This window comes from Natator depressus, chromosome 5 (assembly GCF_965152275.1).
Source record: "Natator depressus isolate rNatDep1 chromosome 5, rNatDep2.hap1, whole genome shotgun sequence".
NCBI lineage: Eukaryota > Metazoa > Chordata > Testudines > Cheloniidae > Natator > Natator depressus.
The window spans coordinates 18,409,619-18,426,562 of record NC_134238.1 but is presented as its reverse complement, the minus strand read 5'-3'; the positions used below and the strand labels follow the sequence as shown (position 1 = coordinate 18,426,562).

At 42.5% G+C, this 16,944-nt stretch overlaps 1 protein-coding gene across 1 annotated transcript in view; it reads left to right on the top strand.

Moving 5' to 3' along the window:
• Positions 1-10,917: 10,917 nt before the first annotated feature.
• Positions 10,918-16,944, top strand: part of MBD2 (methyl-CpG binding domain protein 2) — a 51,792-nt gene continuing 45,765 nt past the window's right edge. Inside the window, exon 1 of the mRNA XM_074953895.1 lies at positions 10,918-11,146. Within this exon, the coding sequence (XP_074809996.1) occupies positions 11,034-11,146 (113 nt within the window). The 5' untranslated portion in view covers positions 10,918-11,033. The remainder of the gene's footprint in view (positions 11,147-16,944) is intronic.

Here is a 16,944-nt window from a genome sequence, read left to right as displayed (position 1 = left end):
TTTTTGTAGGTAGAAGATTACTGTATTTCAGAGACCTAGCTTTATATAAGACATTAATGCTTATTCTGGCAGGGGTGAATACACACATCCACAAGGGTTTTTATGACCACGGATGCAAGATGGAGATGGGTGGCATTTTTGATAGTCCACAGTGACAGCTAAGTGAGCAAAAAACAGAATTAAAAATGAAGAATCTATTGATTAAACAAGTCAGTCATGTTGACTTGAAAGTAGTTTTTAAAAAGGAAATGTTTCTTTCCCCAAATGATACAATACAAAACTTAATACAGTTATCAATATATGTATTTCTAGCAATTACATTCTGTAGGCTAGATTTCAAAAAGATATCTATGATTGTGCAAACAGTTCCCCTAAATGCAGATTTCTAATAGAGCATGTATGTTTTGACAGGAAAGTTTATTAAAACCACCTTTGAGATTTGATCCTTTATGTCCAAGACCATAAGGTGTGGCAGTATTTCAGGGTAGAAGAGTCACTCAGCTGGCAAACATCAATAATTAGTAAATGCAACTGGGGGAGAAGGGAAGGAAGCTATGCTTGCTGTGTGTTGCACCTTAACTGCAGTGGTCTTCACAACACCACTGTCATGCTCTATTATGTCAGACATCGTGAGAGATAGTGCTTGAAAAGTGTACTTATTCAGTGATCAAATGAAGTACCCAGTGTGAAAAACACCTTACGTTGCCATCACCCAAATGCCACACCCACACAAAGGAATGAGGACTAAAACAGAAATAATATAGTTGTTCCCTGCTTTTTGTGTGTGCATATTATTTACTTAATCAACTTTCTATTTAATTTTTTTTTTTTTTATGTAACAGTGGTTCCAACAAAGATGGACCGGCTGGATCTGTTACTTGCCCTCATTAGCCCCCTAGCTGATATGTGCCCAAATGCGTGTGTCAGAAAAACTGACTCAAAGAAACACTCTAAAGGGAACTGTTGGTCATCTTTATTTTGTATATCCAAGGTCTGCCAAACAGTCTGTTTTTCAATGCTTCCCAGATGCATGGAAGATGGATTGCAAAGGAAACAGATTGTGCTCTTTATGCTGTACAAGACAGCCTCAATGTTAGTTTTTCCAAAAAGCTATTTTCTGCTTTTTTAGTAGTAGAAATATTGAATCCTAGTTTTCCTGTTTTAATAGAGGACTTTAACAAAATTTAAATTGAGGCCTACTTTATACTTAAAGGCTAACCAAACATTTTTTGTTTCCTTTGCAATTCACCTTTAACAGCTACCTTCAAAAAAATTTTATATTTTTAAATAAACATTACCACTGCTTTACAAATACTTTCAAAGCAACTGGATCAAGTAAGTAATGTATATCTTTTTTTAATCCATCAAAAAAGTGATACAAAATAATGGTAATAGTATAGAACATAAGAAGCTTTAAAGCTTTAGCTTTAATTTCTTTCCTGCCTCATTCTCCCCAATTGATACCATTCTAGTGCTTCCTAACTCAACTCTATTTATTGGCAATGTCTATTTATTTCTTCACATTTTTGGGGGGTGAAGCAGGGAAAATCGTATAGACAAATACCAATTAAACGTCCCACAAAATGAAAACTATTGGTAATGGGAATACTTGCGTCTATGAAAAGATGTGGCTTATACTAGAAATGCAGTTAACAAACCTTAGATTTAGCAACATTGATCTGTAAGATTATCATTTATCTAACAAAGTAATAGAAACAAATTCATCACCCTTAGCAATTTAAATCTCATGACTAACATGCAATTCAGGAGGAGTGTTACTACAGAAGAAGTAACCTCTTACATTCATGGAAAACGATTTATAATACAGCATGCTTCTAAAGTAGGTATACACCTCACAAAACTGCCTGTAAAAAGATTTGCAAAACATTTTTTTTCTTAAAAGTTAGTGTACATAAAACAAAATGAGATTAAGCTACTACTGATCTAAGAATGAGGTTCAATCCCACTATTTTTACTTAAAATTGAGTAGTACGTAAATGTGCAGCTAATCCCATAGTGTGCATTTTTATTTCAATGGGACTATGGGTGGAACAAGGTACTAAATGCAAGTAGGAGGCAGAATGCATCTTATAATGACTAATAAAGAACCTTCCAGAACACAGCCAAAATAGATAAATACACGCAAAAATTGTTTATAATTTACAGTTAGTAGTAAAGATACCTCCATCATATGTTTTAATGCATACCACACCAACAAAATCTCTTGATGAAATCAATCCCATACCATAATTGTGTGTAAGACTGTGATGTATACCAGTGTCCGGCAAATACAGATTAAAACTATTAATTTTACTTAATTGGCAAAATATTATCTTGAATAGTGGGATGTAACAATAGTTGATTTTCACTTGAAGCAGTATTTCCTAATGGATGGAGCACTGTACTGGGACTCAGAAGACCTGGATTCTATTCCTGATTCTGCCACTGGCCTGCAGAGTGACCTTAGCCAAGTCACTTCACCTCTCCGTGCCTCAGTTTCTGCATCTATAAAACAGGGATAATGATACTGACCTCCTTGGTAAAGTGCTTTGAGATGGAGATGGGAAACTGAGTGGGATGGGCCAGGGCCATGAGGTGGCACCAAACATTCTCCGTCAGGTGCTTGGCTGTCTGGTTCTTGTTCACATACTCAGGGTCTAACTGATCATCCTATGTGGGGTTGGACAGGAATTTCCCGCCAGGTCAGATTGGCAGTGACCTTGGGGTTTTTTTTGCTTTCCTCTGCATCATGTAGGTATGGGTCACATGCCAGGATTTTCTGCCTCCCATTATTCCTGCTATTGCAGGGGCTTTGCGCACTGGTGTGCCTTTGTCTCTCCAATTCTGACTGTGGCATGAATTAGTCTATTCTCCGATGACTTGTAATACTTTGGTCTCATTTCGATTGTTGGGTTTAATGTGCAGGTATTGGTGACCTATGACATACAGGAGGTCAGACTAGACGATCTACTGGTCCCTTCTGACCTTAAACTCTGACTCTGCAGATAAAAAGTGCTACATAAGAGCTAGGTATTATTACAGTAGTTTGTATATGTAGATATTGCTGATGTCTGCTTAAACTTTAGCACAGAACTAATAGGTTTAGTGATTTGTAATTTAAGGAAAGTTTGTGTGTAGTTTTCCGAGAGCATTAAGAATCCATGCATTCACTCCCATTCCTTGGGGGCTGGATTCATTTAGGTGTATACAATCTCAGTAAATGCATATCCAAAGCCCTGATAAATTAGCATTCAAAATACACAATACCATATGTGTAAATTTAATAAAACTTTTCCAGACCCACCAGTCCAGGAGAAAAGATGGGCTTGATAGTGTGACTAAGTTTAACATGTACAAACCATAGCAGACCAGTGGGAGGGAAATGGGAAAAGTAATGATAGAGAAACCAGGAAAAAAAAGCAGTAACATCAGTGAAACAAATGGTTTTCAAAAAGAAAAGGAGAACTTGTGGCACCTTAGAGACTAACAAATTTATTAGAGCATAAGCTTTCGTGAGCTACAGCTCACTTCATTGGATGCATGCAGTGGAAAATACAGTAGGGGGATTTTATGTACAGAGAGAACATGAAACAATGGGTGTTACCATACACACTGTTACGAGAGTGATCAGGTAAGGTGAGCTATTACCAGCAGGAGAGGAAAAGAAACCTTTTATCGTGATAATCAAGGTGGGCCATTTCCAGCAGTTGACAAGAACGTGTGAGGAACAGTAGGGGAGAAAAATAAATATGGGGAAATAGTTTTACTTTGTGTAATGACACATCCACTCCCAGTCTTTATTCAAGCCTAATTTAATGGTGTCCAGTTTGAAAATTAATTCCAATTCAGCAGTCTCTCGCTGGAGTCTGTTTCTGAAGTTTTTTTGTTATAATATTGCCACTTTTAGGTCTGTAATCTAGTGGTTTTTGAATGTTATAATTCTTGACATCTGATTTGTGTCCATTTATTCTTTTATGTAGAGACTGTCCGGTTTGGCCAATGTACGTGGCAGAGGGGCATTGTTGGCACATGATGGCATATATTACATTGGTAGATGTGCAGGTGAACGAGCCTCTGATAGTGTGGCTGATGTGATTAGGCCCTATGATGGTGTCCCCTGAATAGATATGTGGACACAGTTGGCAACAGGCTTTGTTGCAAGGATTTTCTTTTTGCGGATACAGACTAACACGGCTGCTACTCTGAAACCTGTCAGATGGTTTTCATTCACCCGGTCATTGTATACATAAATATATGAACACCTTGGGTCCTATGCTCAGAGCCATATGCAAAGCCTTCTCCTGAAAGTAACTAGATATAAAGGTAGGCTAAATGCAGAGCTGATCCTCCTCTTCAGAGACTGTTTATCACATATTTTGTTTTCCTAACTTTTAGTGAGATTGGCACTAGATCTGAAATCAAAAGTGGTCCAAACAGGTGCTGCTGTGCTAGTACAATACAATACCAAATCAATCACTAGGTTGTCCACAGTATCTGAATTTGGCATATCTCAAATATCAGCCCAGCATCCAGTTAAATTTCAAAGAAAAGGACTCAGAGGAGTAGTCTAATTGGTTTTTATTTTATCCAATGTCCAAAGTGTGGCTGTGCAAGCTTCCCCTCATTGCCCCTCTAATGTGCCTCTCCCCTGAAGCAGAGGGATCTCGTTTGATGTTCTTCTCTGTCCACCCAATCCTTGGCATCTCTGAGGCTGTCACCAGTGGTACAATTAAAAGTATTCATTGTAATGTGTGAACCCTTGTCTACTGAGAAATGAGCAGAGATCGCTGAAGGCATTAGGTGGTAATATTTTTAGTCACTGTCAACATTCATACATTATACTATAATGCAGTGTTTTCCAAACTGCGGGTCATGATCCAGTACTGGGTCACAGCATGTAAGGCACTGGGTCGCCTTGCTCTGGTCAGCACCGCCAACTGGGACGCTAAAAGTCCTGTTGGCAGTGCTGCCCAGCTAAGGCAGGCTAGTGCCTACCTTTTCCAACGCTGCATCCCGGAAGCAGCCAGCAGTGGATCCGGCTTCTAAGCAGGGGGGCCATGGGGCTCTGCGCGCTGCCCCTGCCCCAAGCACCGGCTCCGCACTTTCTTCAACTGGGTCCCCAGAAAAAAAGTTTGAAAACCACTGCTATAATGGATCATAAACTGCACATAAGTCAATAATGTGATGCACTTGTGAAATGGCTAATATTCTGGGGTATATTAACAAGAGTGTTGTATATAAGACATGGGAGGTAATTGTCCCACTCTGCTTGGCAATGGTGAGGTCTCCGCTGGAGTACTGTGTCCAGTTTTGGGTGCCACACTTTAGGAAAGATGTGGATAAACTGGGGAGAGTCCAGAGGAGAGCAATAAAAATGACAAAAGGTTTTGAAAACCTGACCTATGAAGAAAGGTGGGAAAAAAATCTAAAAGTTCTTCAATCATGTTATGAACTGGAAGAAACAATATTAAATTGTCATTATTTGAGCAAGCCATGTTACAACTAGGTACAGCATAGAGATGTCTTTGCATTTGCTGAATTGATTTAAATTAAATTAAAAAAGCAAGTGAGTTATTCTACAGCTGATTCATTCTTTTCCCAAATAGCATTACATTCTTAACGACATAAAAGATTTTTTAAAATGTGTTTTACAAAACTATTAGGTTGGATCCTGTAGTTTAAATATACATTTCCTTTATTGTATTCATCCATTAACTTACCTTTCTAAATCTTTTAGCTGTTTTTAAATGGATATTTTCAGCCAAATTAGGATTTTTATTTCAATTTGACACAGTTATTTAATCATAAATCTCCTCCGAAACATATGAACAGCTCGTACTGATATCAATGGGAGACATATATAGGACAAGTGCTATACTAGAAACCCAGATGGCATTGCTAAAACTTCTAGCAACTATTTACTTATAAATATTTTCGATGAGTATTTGCTATTAAAATATAAATTAAATAGCACAATGACATGCATTTGCACAAAGATAACAAAGGTAAATGATGAAGTGCTAAGAGTCATAAGAGTAATTTTTAAAAGTACACAATTAAAAGGAGCAAAACTATATTTCAAATGGATTACAAGGAAAGGAGTGCAATTCAGGGAGTTACCACAGCAGATAAAACACATTTGTGAATTGCTATGAGACTTTTTGACACATAGTTTTTGGGGGTGTATGTAAAATATTTCACTGAATCAAGTCCGATGAAGTGAGCTGTAGCTCACGAAAAGTTATGCTCAAATAAATTGGTTAGTCTCTAAGGTGCCACAAGTACTCCTTTTCTTTTTGCAAATACAGACTAACATGGCTGCTACTCTGAAACCTGTAACACGTCAGTATATCAGATAGAGAGGAGCTTCCCTGTTCAGGCAGTCGGTGCCTGTGCCTTTAAGAACCCAGCCCTAGGAAGTCGGTGCTGAGACCTAGTCTGTCCTGTGAGAGAGGAAATAAAAAAGCCCTCTGCCTTTAACCCTGTTTTTGCACACATGGCAGGTAGCTTATCCCATCAGGGTAACTGTTACTCCCCTCCCTGTCCCTCCCCTGCAGGGGTTTTGCCACCGTCTGGCAGCCCCTCACCCCTGGGCTTAACCTTGCCTGCTACCCCCCCTCTCATTTTGCCTCTCTCCTGCCCCTGCCTCCAGCTACTTGACCCCCCTGGCCAGTTAATTTCTGCCCCCTGCTCAGACTCTGCCCACCCACTCAGCCCCCTCCGATTTTCCCCCTTTTAATACTTGTCAAGAGCAGGCAGAAGAATCTGATTTCAAGTGAGGGCAGCAGCTTCAGCAGATTTACCAAGCATGCTCAGTTGGTGTGCTCCTGCTTTGAGGAACGTAAGCAGCAAATTCTGTCAGGGAGAAGTTTCTGACATTGCACATGGCTCTGAGCAGATCAGGAGACTCCCAGTCTGGACTAGCAGTTGCAGCCAGCTGCAGCTCCATGGGGATGGGGGAAGGGGCAGCACAAGCGCTTCAGAGCACAGGGCACTGGAGCAGGCCGCAGGGGGGAGAAGGGGGGATGGACTAAGGGGCAGCAACATCTTCCATGCACACTGCAAACAAACATCACCCAAGGAAAGCAGAGAAAAGAGACCCTGACAGTGGGGTGGGGCATCTCGGCAGGGCAGATCAGGAGGCTCCCTCCAGACTCCCCAGCAGCAGGGCCAGAGGAAGCAGGGCAGCAAAACAGCACAAAATAACACAACCTGCAACTGCTAAAAAAAACCCCTGCAACAGTCAGTTATAAATAGCCCAGTTGGGCTGGAAAACCACAGTCAGTACAAAAGACCTACAGTTTACAAAATCACAAGAGACAGCCACCATGAAGCCAGTAGCTTAGGTTAATTTGTTATTAGTCACGTTTCATTTGGGCGGCGTGTGGTGACCTCTAGTGGTGTGAAAACCATACAGGTATCTTTCTCCAAACTAGGAAATGATTTAGGGAAATACATTTCTCTCCCAAGTATCCATTGTGAAGACATCATTGGAATAAAGATTTAGATTGTTGCCACATTACTGTACATTGTCAGAATTTCTTCCTTGTTAGGTCTTGTTGCTGCAAGATGTCATTGATAGTAATGTGTACCTTCAACTAGTGCAAACGTTCTTATTTTTGACTCCCTACCTCAACAGATCTTCTGTTATGTTAATTTCAAAAGGCTGAATGAGAAGTCTAGGCAAACTGTTTTCTCCCCCTTGAACGTAAGAATGGCCATACTGGGTCAGACCAAAGGTCCATCTAGCCCAGTATCTTGTCTTCTGACCATGGCCAATGTCAGGTGCTTTAGAGGGAATGAATAGAACAGGTGATCAAGTGATCCATCCCTTGTCACCCATTCCCAGCTTCTGGGAAACAGAGGCTAAGGACTCCATCTCTGCCCATCCTGGCTAATAGCCATTGATGGACCTATCCTCCAGGAACTGTTATAAGCTTGGCCTTCCCAACATCCTCAGGCAAACAGTTGACTGTGCATTGTGTGAAGAAATACTTTCTTTTGTTTTAAACCTGCTGCCTATTAATTTCATTTGGTGACCCCCTAGTTCATGTGTTATGAGGAGTAAATAACACTTCCTTACTTACTTTCTCCACACCAGTCATGATTTTATAAACCTCTATCATATCCCTCCCTTAGCCATCTGTTTTCCAAGCTGAAAAGTCCCAGTCTTATTAATCACTCCTCATATGAAAGCTGTTCCATGCCCCAATCACTTTTGTGGCCCTTTTCTGTACCTTTTCCAATTCCAATATATCTTTTTTGAGATGGGGCGACCACATCCACACGCAGTATTCAAGATGTGGGCATACCATGAATTTATATAGAGGCAATATAATATTTTTTGTCTTATTATCTATCCCTTTCCTAATGATTTCCAACATTCGGTTAGCTTTTTTGACTGCTGCTGCACATTGAGCTGATGTTTTCAAAGAACTGTCCACAGTGACTCCACTGTGAACTATCCACAGTGACTTTCTTTCTTCAGTGGTAACAGCTAATTTAAACCCCATCATTTTATATGTAGAGTTGGGATTAGGTTTTTCCAATGTGCATTACTTTGCATTTATCAACATAGAATTTCATCTGCCATTTTGTTGCCCAGTCATCAGTTTTCCAAGATCCCTTTGTAACTCTTCTCAGTCTGCTTTGGACTTAACTATCTTAAATAGTTTTGTATCATCTTCAAATTTTTCCACTTCACTATTTACCCCTTTTCCAGATGATTTATTAATATGTTGAACAGTACTGATCTCAGTACAGACCCCACTATTTACCTTTCTCCTTTTTGAAAACTGACCATTTATTCCTACCCTTTGTTTCCTATCTTTTAACCAGTTACTGATCCATGAGAAGACCTTCCCTCTTATCCGATGACAGCTTATTTTGCTTAAGAGCCTTGGTGAGGGCAAAAAATCTAAGTACACTATATTCACTGGATCCCCCTTGTCCACATGCTTGTTGATCCCCTCAACGAATTCTAGTAGATTGGTGAGGCATGATTTCCCTTTAAAAAAACCATGCTGACTCTTCCCCAACAAATCGTATTCATCTGTGTCTGATAATTCTGTTCTTTACTATAGTTTCAACCAATTTGCCCAGTACTGAAGTTAGGCTTGCTGGCCTGTAATTGTAGGGATCACCTCTGGAGCCTTTTAAAAAAATTGGGATCACATTAGCTATCCTCCCATCATCTGGCACAGAAGCTGAATTAAATTATAGGTTATATACCACAGTTAGTATTTCTACAATTTCACATTTGAGTTCCCCTTGTGTCTGAATACTTTTAGCTCTATGTCTATTTTCGGGTTTTCTATCACCTCCATCACCATAGAGCTTTAAGTACTTCTCAGATTAATTAGATCTGCATAGAAGGTCTTTAAAAAACTCCAGGGAGTCCTGAATATGTGGGATATGTTCAGTGATTATTTGTAGTGAACTTTTGGTGGTTTGTAGTGAACTTTTTTTGGTTCCCAAGAGACCCATGATAAAATTCTACTGAACTGTGATAGACTTCACTTCTTCGGTTCTGTTAAATCATCCCTTCTACAGACAATTTATTACTGTGATATATACAAATAAGCAGAGCAAATGTGTTTACTTTCAAATGAACCAGGGCATACAAAAAAGCAAAAGACTTTAAAAAAAAATCTTAAGGCAGGATACTTCACTGCCACCCCAGTCCATTTCCAACAATGCTGTAACCAAGCAGAACTCTGTTGTACTGTTACCACAGACAATATAGTTTTCAAATAGGTAGTATAGAAGTTCCCAGTATACAAAGCTAATACAGTATGTTTGTTTTCCTAATCATATTGCCTCCTTCCTCCGTTATCGTTACAATGACAAAGTATGTGTGTTTAAATCAGGCGTGGAGGAGGAAAGAGGAAATCAGTAAACTAAATCAATGAACAGCTTCTCCCTTTCTCTCTGCAAGCATGTGCACTATGGGTTACACACGATCCATCAGGGGACACATTTTTCCGGCAGTACATCACCAGTATACACACCTGACCGTGTGGCAGTTTGGTTATCCATACTCCCTGTGAACTCAAAGCTGTAAGGAAAATTGTGTTCCAAACATGTACAATAAGCTATTTATATTCATTCATAACTTTACTTTTAAATCTTTTTCATTTAGCAAAATGCACAAAAATCATGGATTTTTGAGTGTTATAAACCGCCAGCCAACACCCCATCTTCTATTGTGACACTTTATATTTCAGAGGATGTAAAATAGATTTTAAAATGATCATGAGGAAAATATAATCCCAGTATATTAATATTGAATTTAATGTCTGTGGCTGCAAATTGTTGAGCATCCTCTCCCGCCTCCCCACCAACTGATGGCCCTGTTAAGAGTCGGGGCTATGAACTGCGTAATTCTGGCTGTTCTAGGATGAATGCTTTGATCTGGATAGACTTGGTAATGCTACAGCACTGTAGGGTGTTCAAGCATTGGGCACGCTGGCTATTCCAGGAAGAGTTTTACAGCGCTGACACGGTTGGCTGCTGTAATCACTCATTTAGCTTCCTACACCCAGGGGTGCTGCAACACTGTTTATAGCGCCTGGGCTGATGATGGCATGGAAACCCTCTATTTGGTGTCTGTTATCACTACTTCAAGCCGGGGGTGCACCCCGACTGCCAGCACCGCCTCCAGCTCCTGAGACGCTAGCTTTCCCGGCTCCTCTCCAGGCTCCATCTGCAGCGCACAGCCGCGCGGGGCCTCTCAATGGCTGCTCTGGCCTTCCGGCAGCCGACTCCATGGCCTCGGGCTTGGCCGCTCTGGCCCCTCTAGAACGCGCTCTATGACCCCGTTCGGGAGCCGATGACAGCGGGTTCCAAGGCTCAGTTACGGAAGCGGCCGCCCGGCGAGGAGGCAGCTGCGCGCGCAGCCCGGGCTCCAGACGCCGAGGAGAGCGCAGCCGTCGCCATCGCTAGGGGGTCCCGGCCCCGGCCGTGTCCGGGCACCATAGCGCCGCTGCGGTGAGGCTCCGCCCCGCTGCCGCGTCGGGCCCCGGGCCCGGTGCATGGAGAGACGGGGGAGGATGGACTGCCCCGCGCTGCCCCCGGGCTGGAAGAAGGAGGAGGTGATCCGCAAGTCGGGCCTCAGCGCCGGCAAGAGCGATGTCTACTACTTCAGGTACCGCCTGGGCGGCCCCCGCCCCCCCTCCTCCCCCCGACCGGCCCGCCGGGACAGGCCCCCTCGCCCCCCCCACCCCCCACCCGGGGCCGGGACACGGACAGCTCCCCCGGGCAGGCTCCCCTCCTCGCTCCCCGCCCATCCTTCCCCGCACAGGCCTCTCCACCCCCACAGGCTCTCCGCGCCAGGCAGCGGACGCGGGGGTCGCGCCCCCAGCCACATCCCCCCCGGAGGAGATGCAACTCCCAGTGTTGGCTTCAGCACTAATAATACCAGGCAGTGCTGCCACTGGGGCCAGAATGTGTCAGACAGACCCCCTCTGCCCCTTCCAGGTCCGGACCCCCTACGTGGCACCCTTCCCCCCCCAGTAGGGCCAGGACACCCCCACTCAGACATGCACTTGCCCCCACCCCATTAGTCACTGGCAACCCCCCCATCTCCCCTCCCCCCTGCGCATGTACACATCCACGGGAGTAGGACACTTTCACATTCTCACACGTCATTGGGAAGAACTGAAAGCAAGTGACTTGTTTAAAAAAAACAAATATTCAAGAAGTCACGTTCTCGCAGCCATGTCTTGGATCTGCAGATAATTGGTTTGGGGAAAGTTGACAGGCTGTCCTCCTGCCTGTTTTGGCCTTCAGAAAGCACTTCCTGCTTAAGTCACAGCACCTGTCTTCCCCTCCATGGTGATTTTTTCCTGTTGGTCATTTGAAGAGCTTGGATTGATCAGGCTTGAATTAGTGCCAGCTTGGGACATATCATTACACTCCACCCTCTTATATATATATTCTTATCTGAATTCTGTGTATGTGCATTTGCAAATTCAGACTTTATACTACTACAGGTGTGGCAGGCATGCACAGGCTGTTAACAGTGCAGATATTTAACTAGAGAAATCATCAAGCTTGGTTTCTGAAGCAGGAGTATTGTAAATTTGAATTCTGAAGCAAGGGCTAGTAGACCCTGTACCTATGTGTGTAAGTGGGGGAATAGTCCCGCTATTGTGGGGAACTTTCCTGGCTTCTGTACTACCCCGGTGAAGTAGGCTAGCGAAAGGATCTGAGTCGTTGCTCCCACTTCCTTTACCCAGTGGCCTCCCTTCCATTGAGGGCTCCCCTTCCACTCTCCTGTCTGGCAGAGTCCTTGTAACCCCAACAAGGCCGGGCCCAGGATTCCTGGGGGGCTTGACCCCCAACCCTGCTGTGGTCACCTAGGACAGGGGCTAGGGTGTCCCCACTCCAGTGTACACTCTCTGCACTGAGCACTTCTCTGACCCACTGACCATTACATACAAGTTAAAGCAAATGCAAGTTATTTAATCAACAATTAATTTTAAAAAGAATAAGGAAAAATGGGAAAGGTTAAAGGAAACACATCAACCCGCTCTGTGGCAGGGAACATCACAAACAATGGCTCTGGAATGTCAGGGCAGTTCATAGTCTGTTCCTTGTAAGTCCCAGGCCTTCTTCTTAGGCCCTGGCTGTGCTGCAGGGATGCTGTGGGTTGGACACTTGCTCTGGTGGTGGCCACATGCTCTCAGGCTCTAAGTGGTAGGACCCTTCTTCCCAGTGTCACCCCCGCCCTGTCGGGGTTTCAATCCAAGCCTGGCCTGCAGAGCCTCTTTGCTGAGGCGTTTCCCTGTGCTGGGCCTGCTGCCCAGGGTCCCCCTTGCTCTCCCCAGCTGCTCACCACAGCCAGCTCTGGACTGCTCCAGCCCCAGCTCCACCACTCGGTCTCAGCGCTGCTGCTCTGCCTCCAGCTCCCTGGGCTGCTTCTTTGGCCTGTCTGCCTCTGGTTGCTACAGCTCTGCTCCCAGGACAGGTCTGCTCTGCAGGCTGCTTCTGTGACTCTGCTCCCAGCACTGACCTGCTTCCTGGGCTGCTTTTCTGGCCCCTCTGGCTCTGATTGCTGCAGCTCTGCTCCCAGGGCAAGTCTGCTCTCTCTGGGCTGTGCCTCTAGCTTTGGGCTTGCAGCTCTGCTCCCAGGACAGGGTCTGCTCTCTCTGGGTTGCTTTTCTGGTCCCTCTGGATCTGGCACAGCTCTGCTCCCCAGCTCAGCTCAGGCCCCTGCTTTCTCCTTAGCTCGGCCCCACTCTGTCTGACCCAGGCAATTCCAGCTCATACAGAGGACAGGACCTCCCTGGCCTCCTGACTCCCTGATTAGCCTGCCCACCCTGTCATTCAGGCTGACCTGGAGCATTGGCCTCTCCCCATTGTTCCTGGGGGCTGTCAGTCTCAGGGTCCTGATTCCCCATTGACCCTTCCCCCTTTTTAGTACTGGGAGCTAGCAACTAAAACACCCCTACTGAATGTTAGTAAGGGGGCAACAATCCCCTTACACAAGTGAAGCTATCAGCTGCAGTTTAAGGTTGCAGTCCTGCAGTGCACTCCTTGCGGATGGACTAGTTGCAGGATCCCCATTGACTTCCATATGGAAGAGCCCACGTGCTCATGCAACTTCCCATTAAAGTCAGTGATGATTTGTCCCCGACAGCTTATTGCAGAATCAGGTTCTAAAACACTTATAACATCTTTGATGCTAAATGAGCCCCTGAGCAATAGGTGTTACTTGTAAATGGTGCAAGCTGAATTGCTCTTGTTTTTTTCTCCTTTTGGGAAAATGAAATTAAATGGAATGCTCACAGCTGTGCCAAGAGAAACAGTCACAAACTTGGATCTCTTATTTTAAAACCAGTATTTTTAAATTTAGAGTAAATAATGTTCAGAAGTGAGTTTTCGTTCTAGCAAAATATTGTTTTTACTCTCAATTCTAAAGTTGCTAAACTGTCTGAAGAGTTCACTTTTAGACAAACAAACAAATTGAAACACTTTGTTAGTAAGTTAAAAGTATGTGAAAATATGGGTGTTAGATGGACAGTTTTGTAGCTGTAACTATATTCAATATTACTATCACAATCACAACAATAATACAAAAACCCTACTCTTTCTTTTTACCTTTATTCTTTGAATGTGTCTCATTAGAGCAGTGGTTCTCAGACTTATGTACTGGTGACTCTTTTCACATAGCAAGCCTCTGAGTGCAACCCCCCTTATAAATTAAAAACACTTTTAAATATATTTAATACCATTATAAATGCTGGAGGCAAAGCGGGGTTTGGGGTGGAGGTTGACAGCTCACAACCCCTCATGTAATAACCTCACAACCCCCAGTTTGAGAACCCCTGCATTAGAGGCACTGAAAAACAACTTACAGTTTGTTTCCTTTCTCTTTTGAGAAAAGTAGTAAGTCTTGGTGCTTTGGCTGTAGAACATACAGTCAGACACAAGTCCACACTGCTCTGTGTTAAAGGAAACTCCCTTCTGTTATGGCCAACCTCTTACCAGAGCTCTTCTATTTATGGCTGTCTCTAATGAGTCACACCTGAAGGCCTCTCCCTAACTTTAAAGTAGTGTTTTAGGGCAGGGCTTACTCTCTTCTCTTAGCCCAGTGAAGGACTAAGGGCTTAGCCTTTTCACTGTCCTACTGGGGGCAGTTTATTTGTCAGTGTATTTAGAAGCCAGTTTCTGTTAGCATTGCACATAGGATCATTTGACCCATCATGTGTTGCCACTAGACAAAAGAAGTGTCTATACTTGTGGAAGGGGAAGCATTGATTTCCATTAGCATTTTAAATAAATCTTATTGGAAACCTCTTTATAAAGGAGTTTAATTTGCCATTGTTCTTGTATTACTGCCTTTGTCTGATTTGTGCTACTAACCGTATGCTAATATGGTGGCAGATGATTGGATAACATGTGGCATCACGATCAGCTTTTTCTTGCTGCAGTACCACCTTATTGTGAAGCCTGTCTGAAAGCTTAAACTTGAGGCCCACAACATGATTCTTATTTTCTAAGTTGTTCCCTGTTGATTGTGGGCCTGGTGATGCACTTTACACGTAAAGTCACTGTTCACAGATTTAAGTGCCAGATTTTGCTTAAGACAAACATTTATTTTGGACAGTATTATTTTAATAGGAACATTTGATTCAGAACAACTAAGTGATTACAGATATATCCTAAAACAACCATTTGGAAAAACACTACTTAAACGGTTTAGTCCTTTGTAACTGTTTCTGTCTTGCTAGAACTCTGGGGATCTTAATATGCTCAGTTTTTTATATTTTAGGTCCCTGATTAAAATAAGGGGAGGACAAAGCAGTTTAATTGAAATAACCATTATGGCCAAGCTCTGCAAAGGTATCCATTGATTTCAGTGGAAGTTAGGAGCCTAAATACCTACGTGCATCTGGGCCCATACTACCAGTTTTTCACCCTGATTCTGCCGTGAGCCATGAGTGACCTCATTGTGGCTCTGTGCTGAGCTCACTGCAGAACTGGGGTCTTGTTTGTTTTTTCTAAAGGCAAGAAAAAACAAGAAAAAGTTTTAAAAGCAATTTCAGTTAGCATGACCAACTAAGTAAATGATGGTGGCTAAGCAGAACTCTTACAGGATTGCAATAAGTTGTAATCAATATGATTATTGATCTTGAAATCCACTTTGGTTCAGCATTGCATTACAGAATTTTAATATCAAATTCACATAACATGGTTTGATAATTTGTTGGTCATGTGGACAAGCTGATAATACAGTGTAGAGCCCTCTAGCATTTTTGTGTGGGACGGCGTCTGCCCTTCTTGGAGATAGATGCCAGTTAGTCCTACTGACTTAATTTATAAGTTTTATAATCCAACTGTTTATTAAAAATATGGATGGGGTGGAAATACTGCTTAAGAAATACTGTACCAGATGAAAATGTAGCTTTATTTTTAATTAGTTGTGCACTGTGGTCCATATCTCAATAAGAAAAAGTATTTTGCTTATGCTGGAAGACATAATAAGAAACTCTGGGTTTTAAAAAATATGTATTAAAGATGAAGAGGATTATAATCTGGTTTTTAACCTAAAAAATCTGCCTTTTTTATCTGGGAAAGAATTAGGAGTAAATGGTTCAAATTTTAGGACTCGTTCCAGCTTTGTCAGCACTTGATGCAGATCTTCTGCCAAAGCACCACAAAATTGAAATTAAAAATTTTCCAGGCAATTCATGGCTTGCAATTTGATGATTTCATTATACATGGCAGGGCACTAAAATTGAGCAGTTATTTATGTCACTTGCTATGTGACCTTCAATAAATCATTTAACATCTCTGTACCTCAGTTTCACCATCTCTAATAGTAGCAGTCATATAGGGATGTTTGGATATCTAATATTTGTAAAGTGCTTTATAATAATCAGATGGATGGCACTAGTGAAATGCCAAAGTATAATTATATTAAAAATATGGGGCGGGAAACAGGATTTTTTTTTTTTTTTTTGGACTAAGAAAGATAAGTGGCCTGCCTTCACTTAGTGGACCATCAGCCATGCTCCTTTGTATACGAATACATTGTTGTTTTTGTTTTAATCCGTGGATATAGCAGACATTGATTTGAAAAGGAAAGGGAAGTAGTAATGAAAATACAGATAGTGCACAGTAGATTCCATATCTTCGGCCCTGATCTTGCAGATGGTTACAGTGAGATGTATATCACTCACACTTACATTACAAACATTCTTAACTGTACTCCTGTGGAAGTCAAGAGGACTACTCATACAAAATATATAAAAAGTGTGTAGTAGCGTTTAGCACATTGTGCAGGGTTTGTTTAGGAAATGTAACTTTGTCTAATTCCATTCCATTTCAACTGTGAGGAAAATGTCAGTAATACCATATTTAAAGTAAAAGAAAATCCAGGAAGGTAAATCAGCATGGGCCAAGTACAGTTAAACAGCCTATGACTCTAGGGTTCTT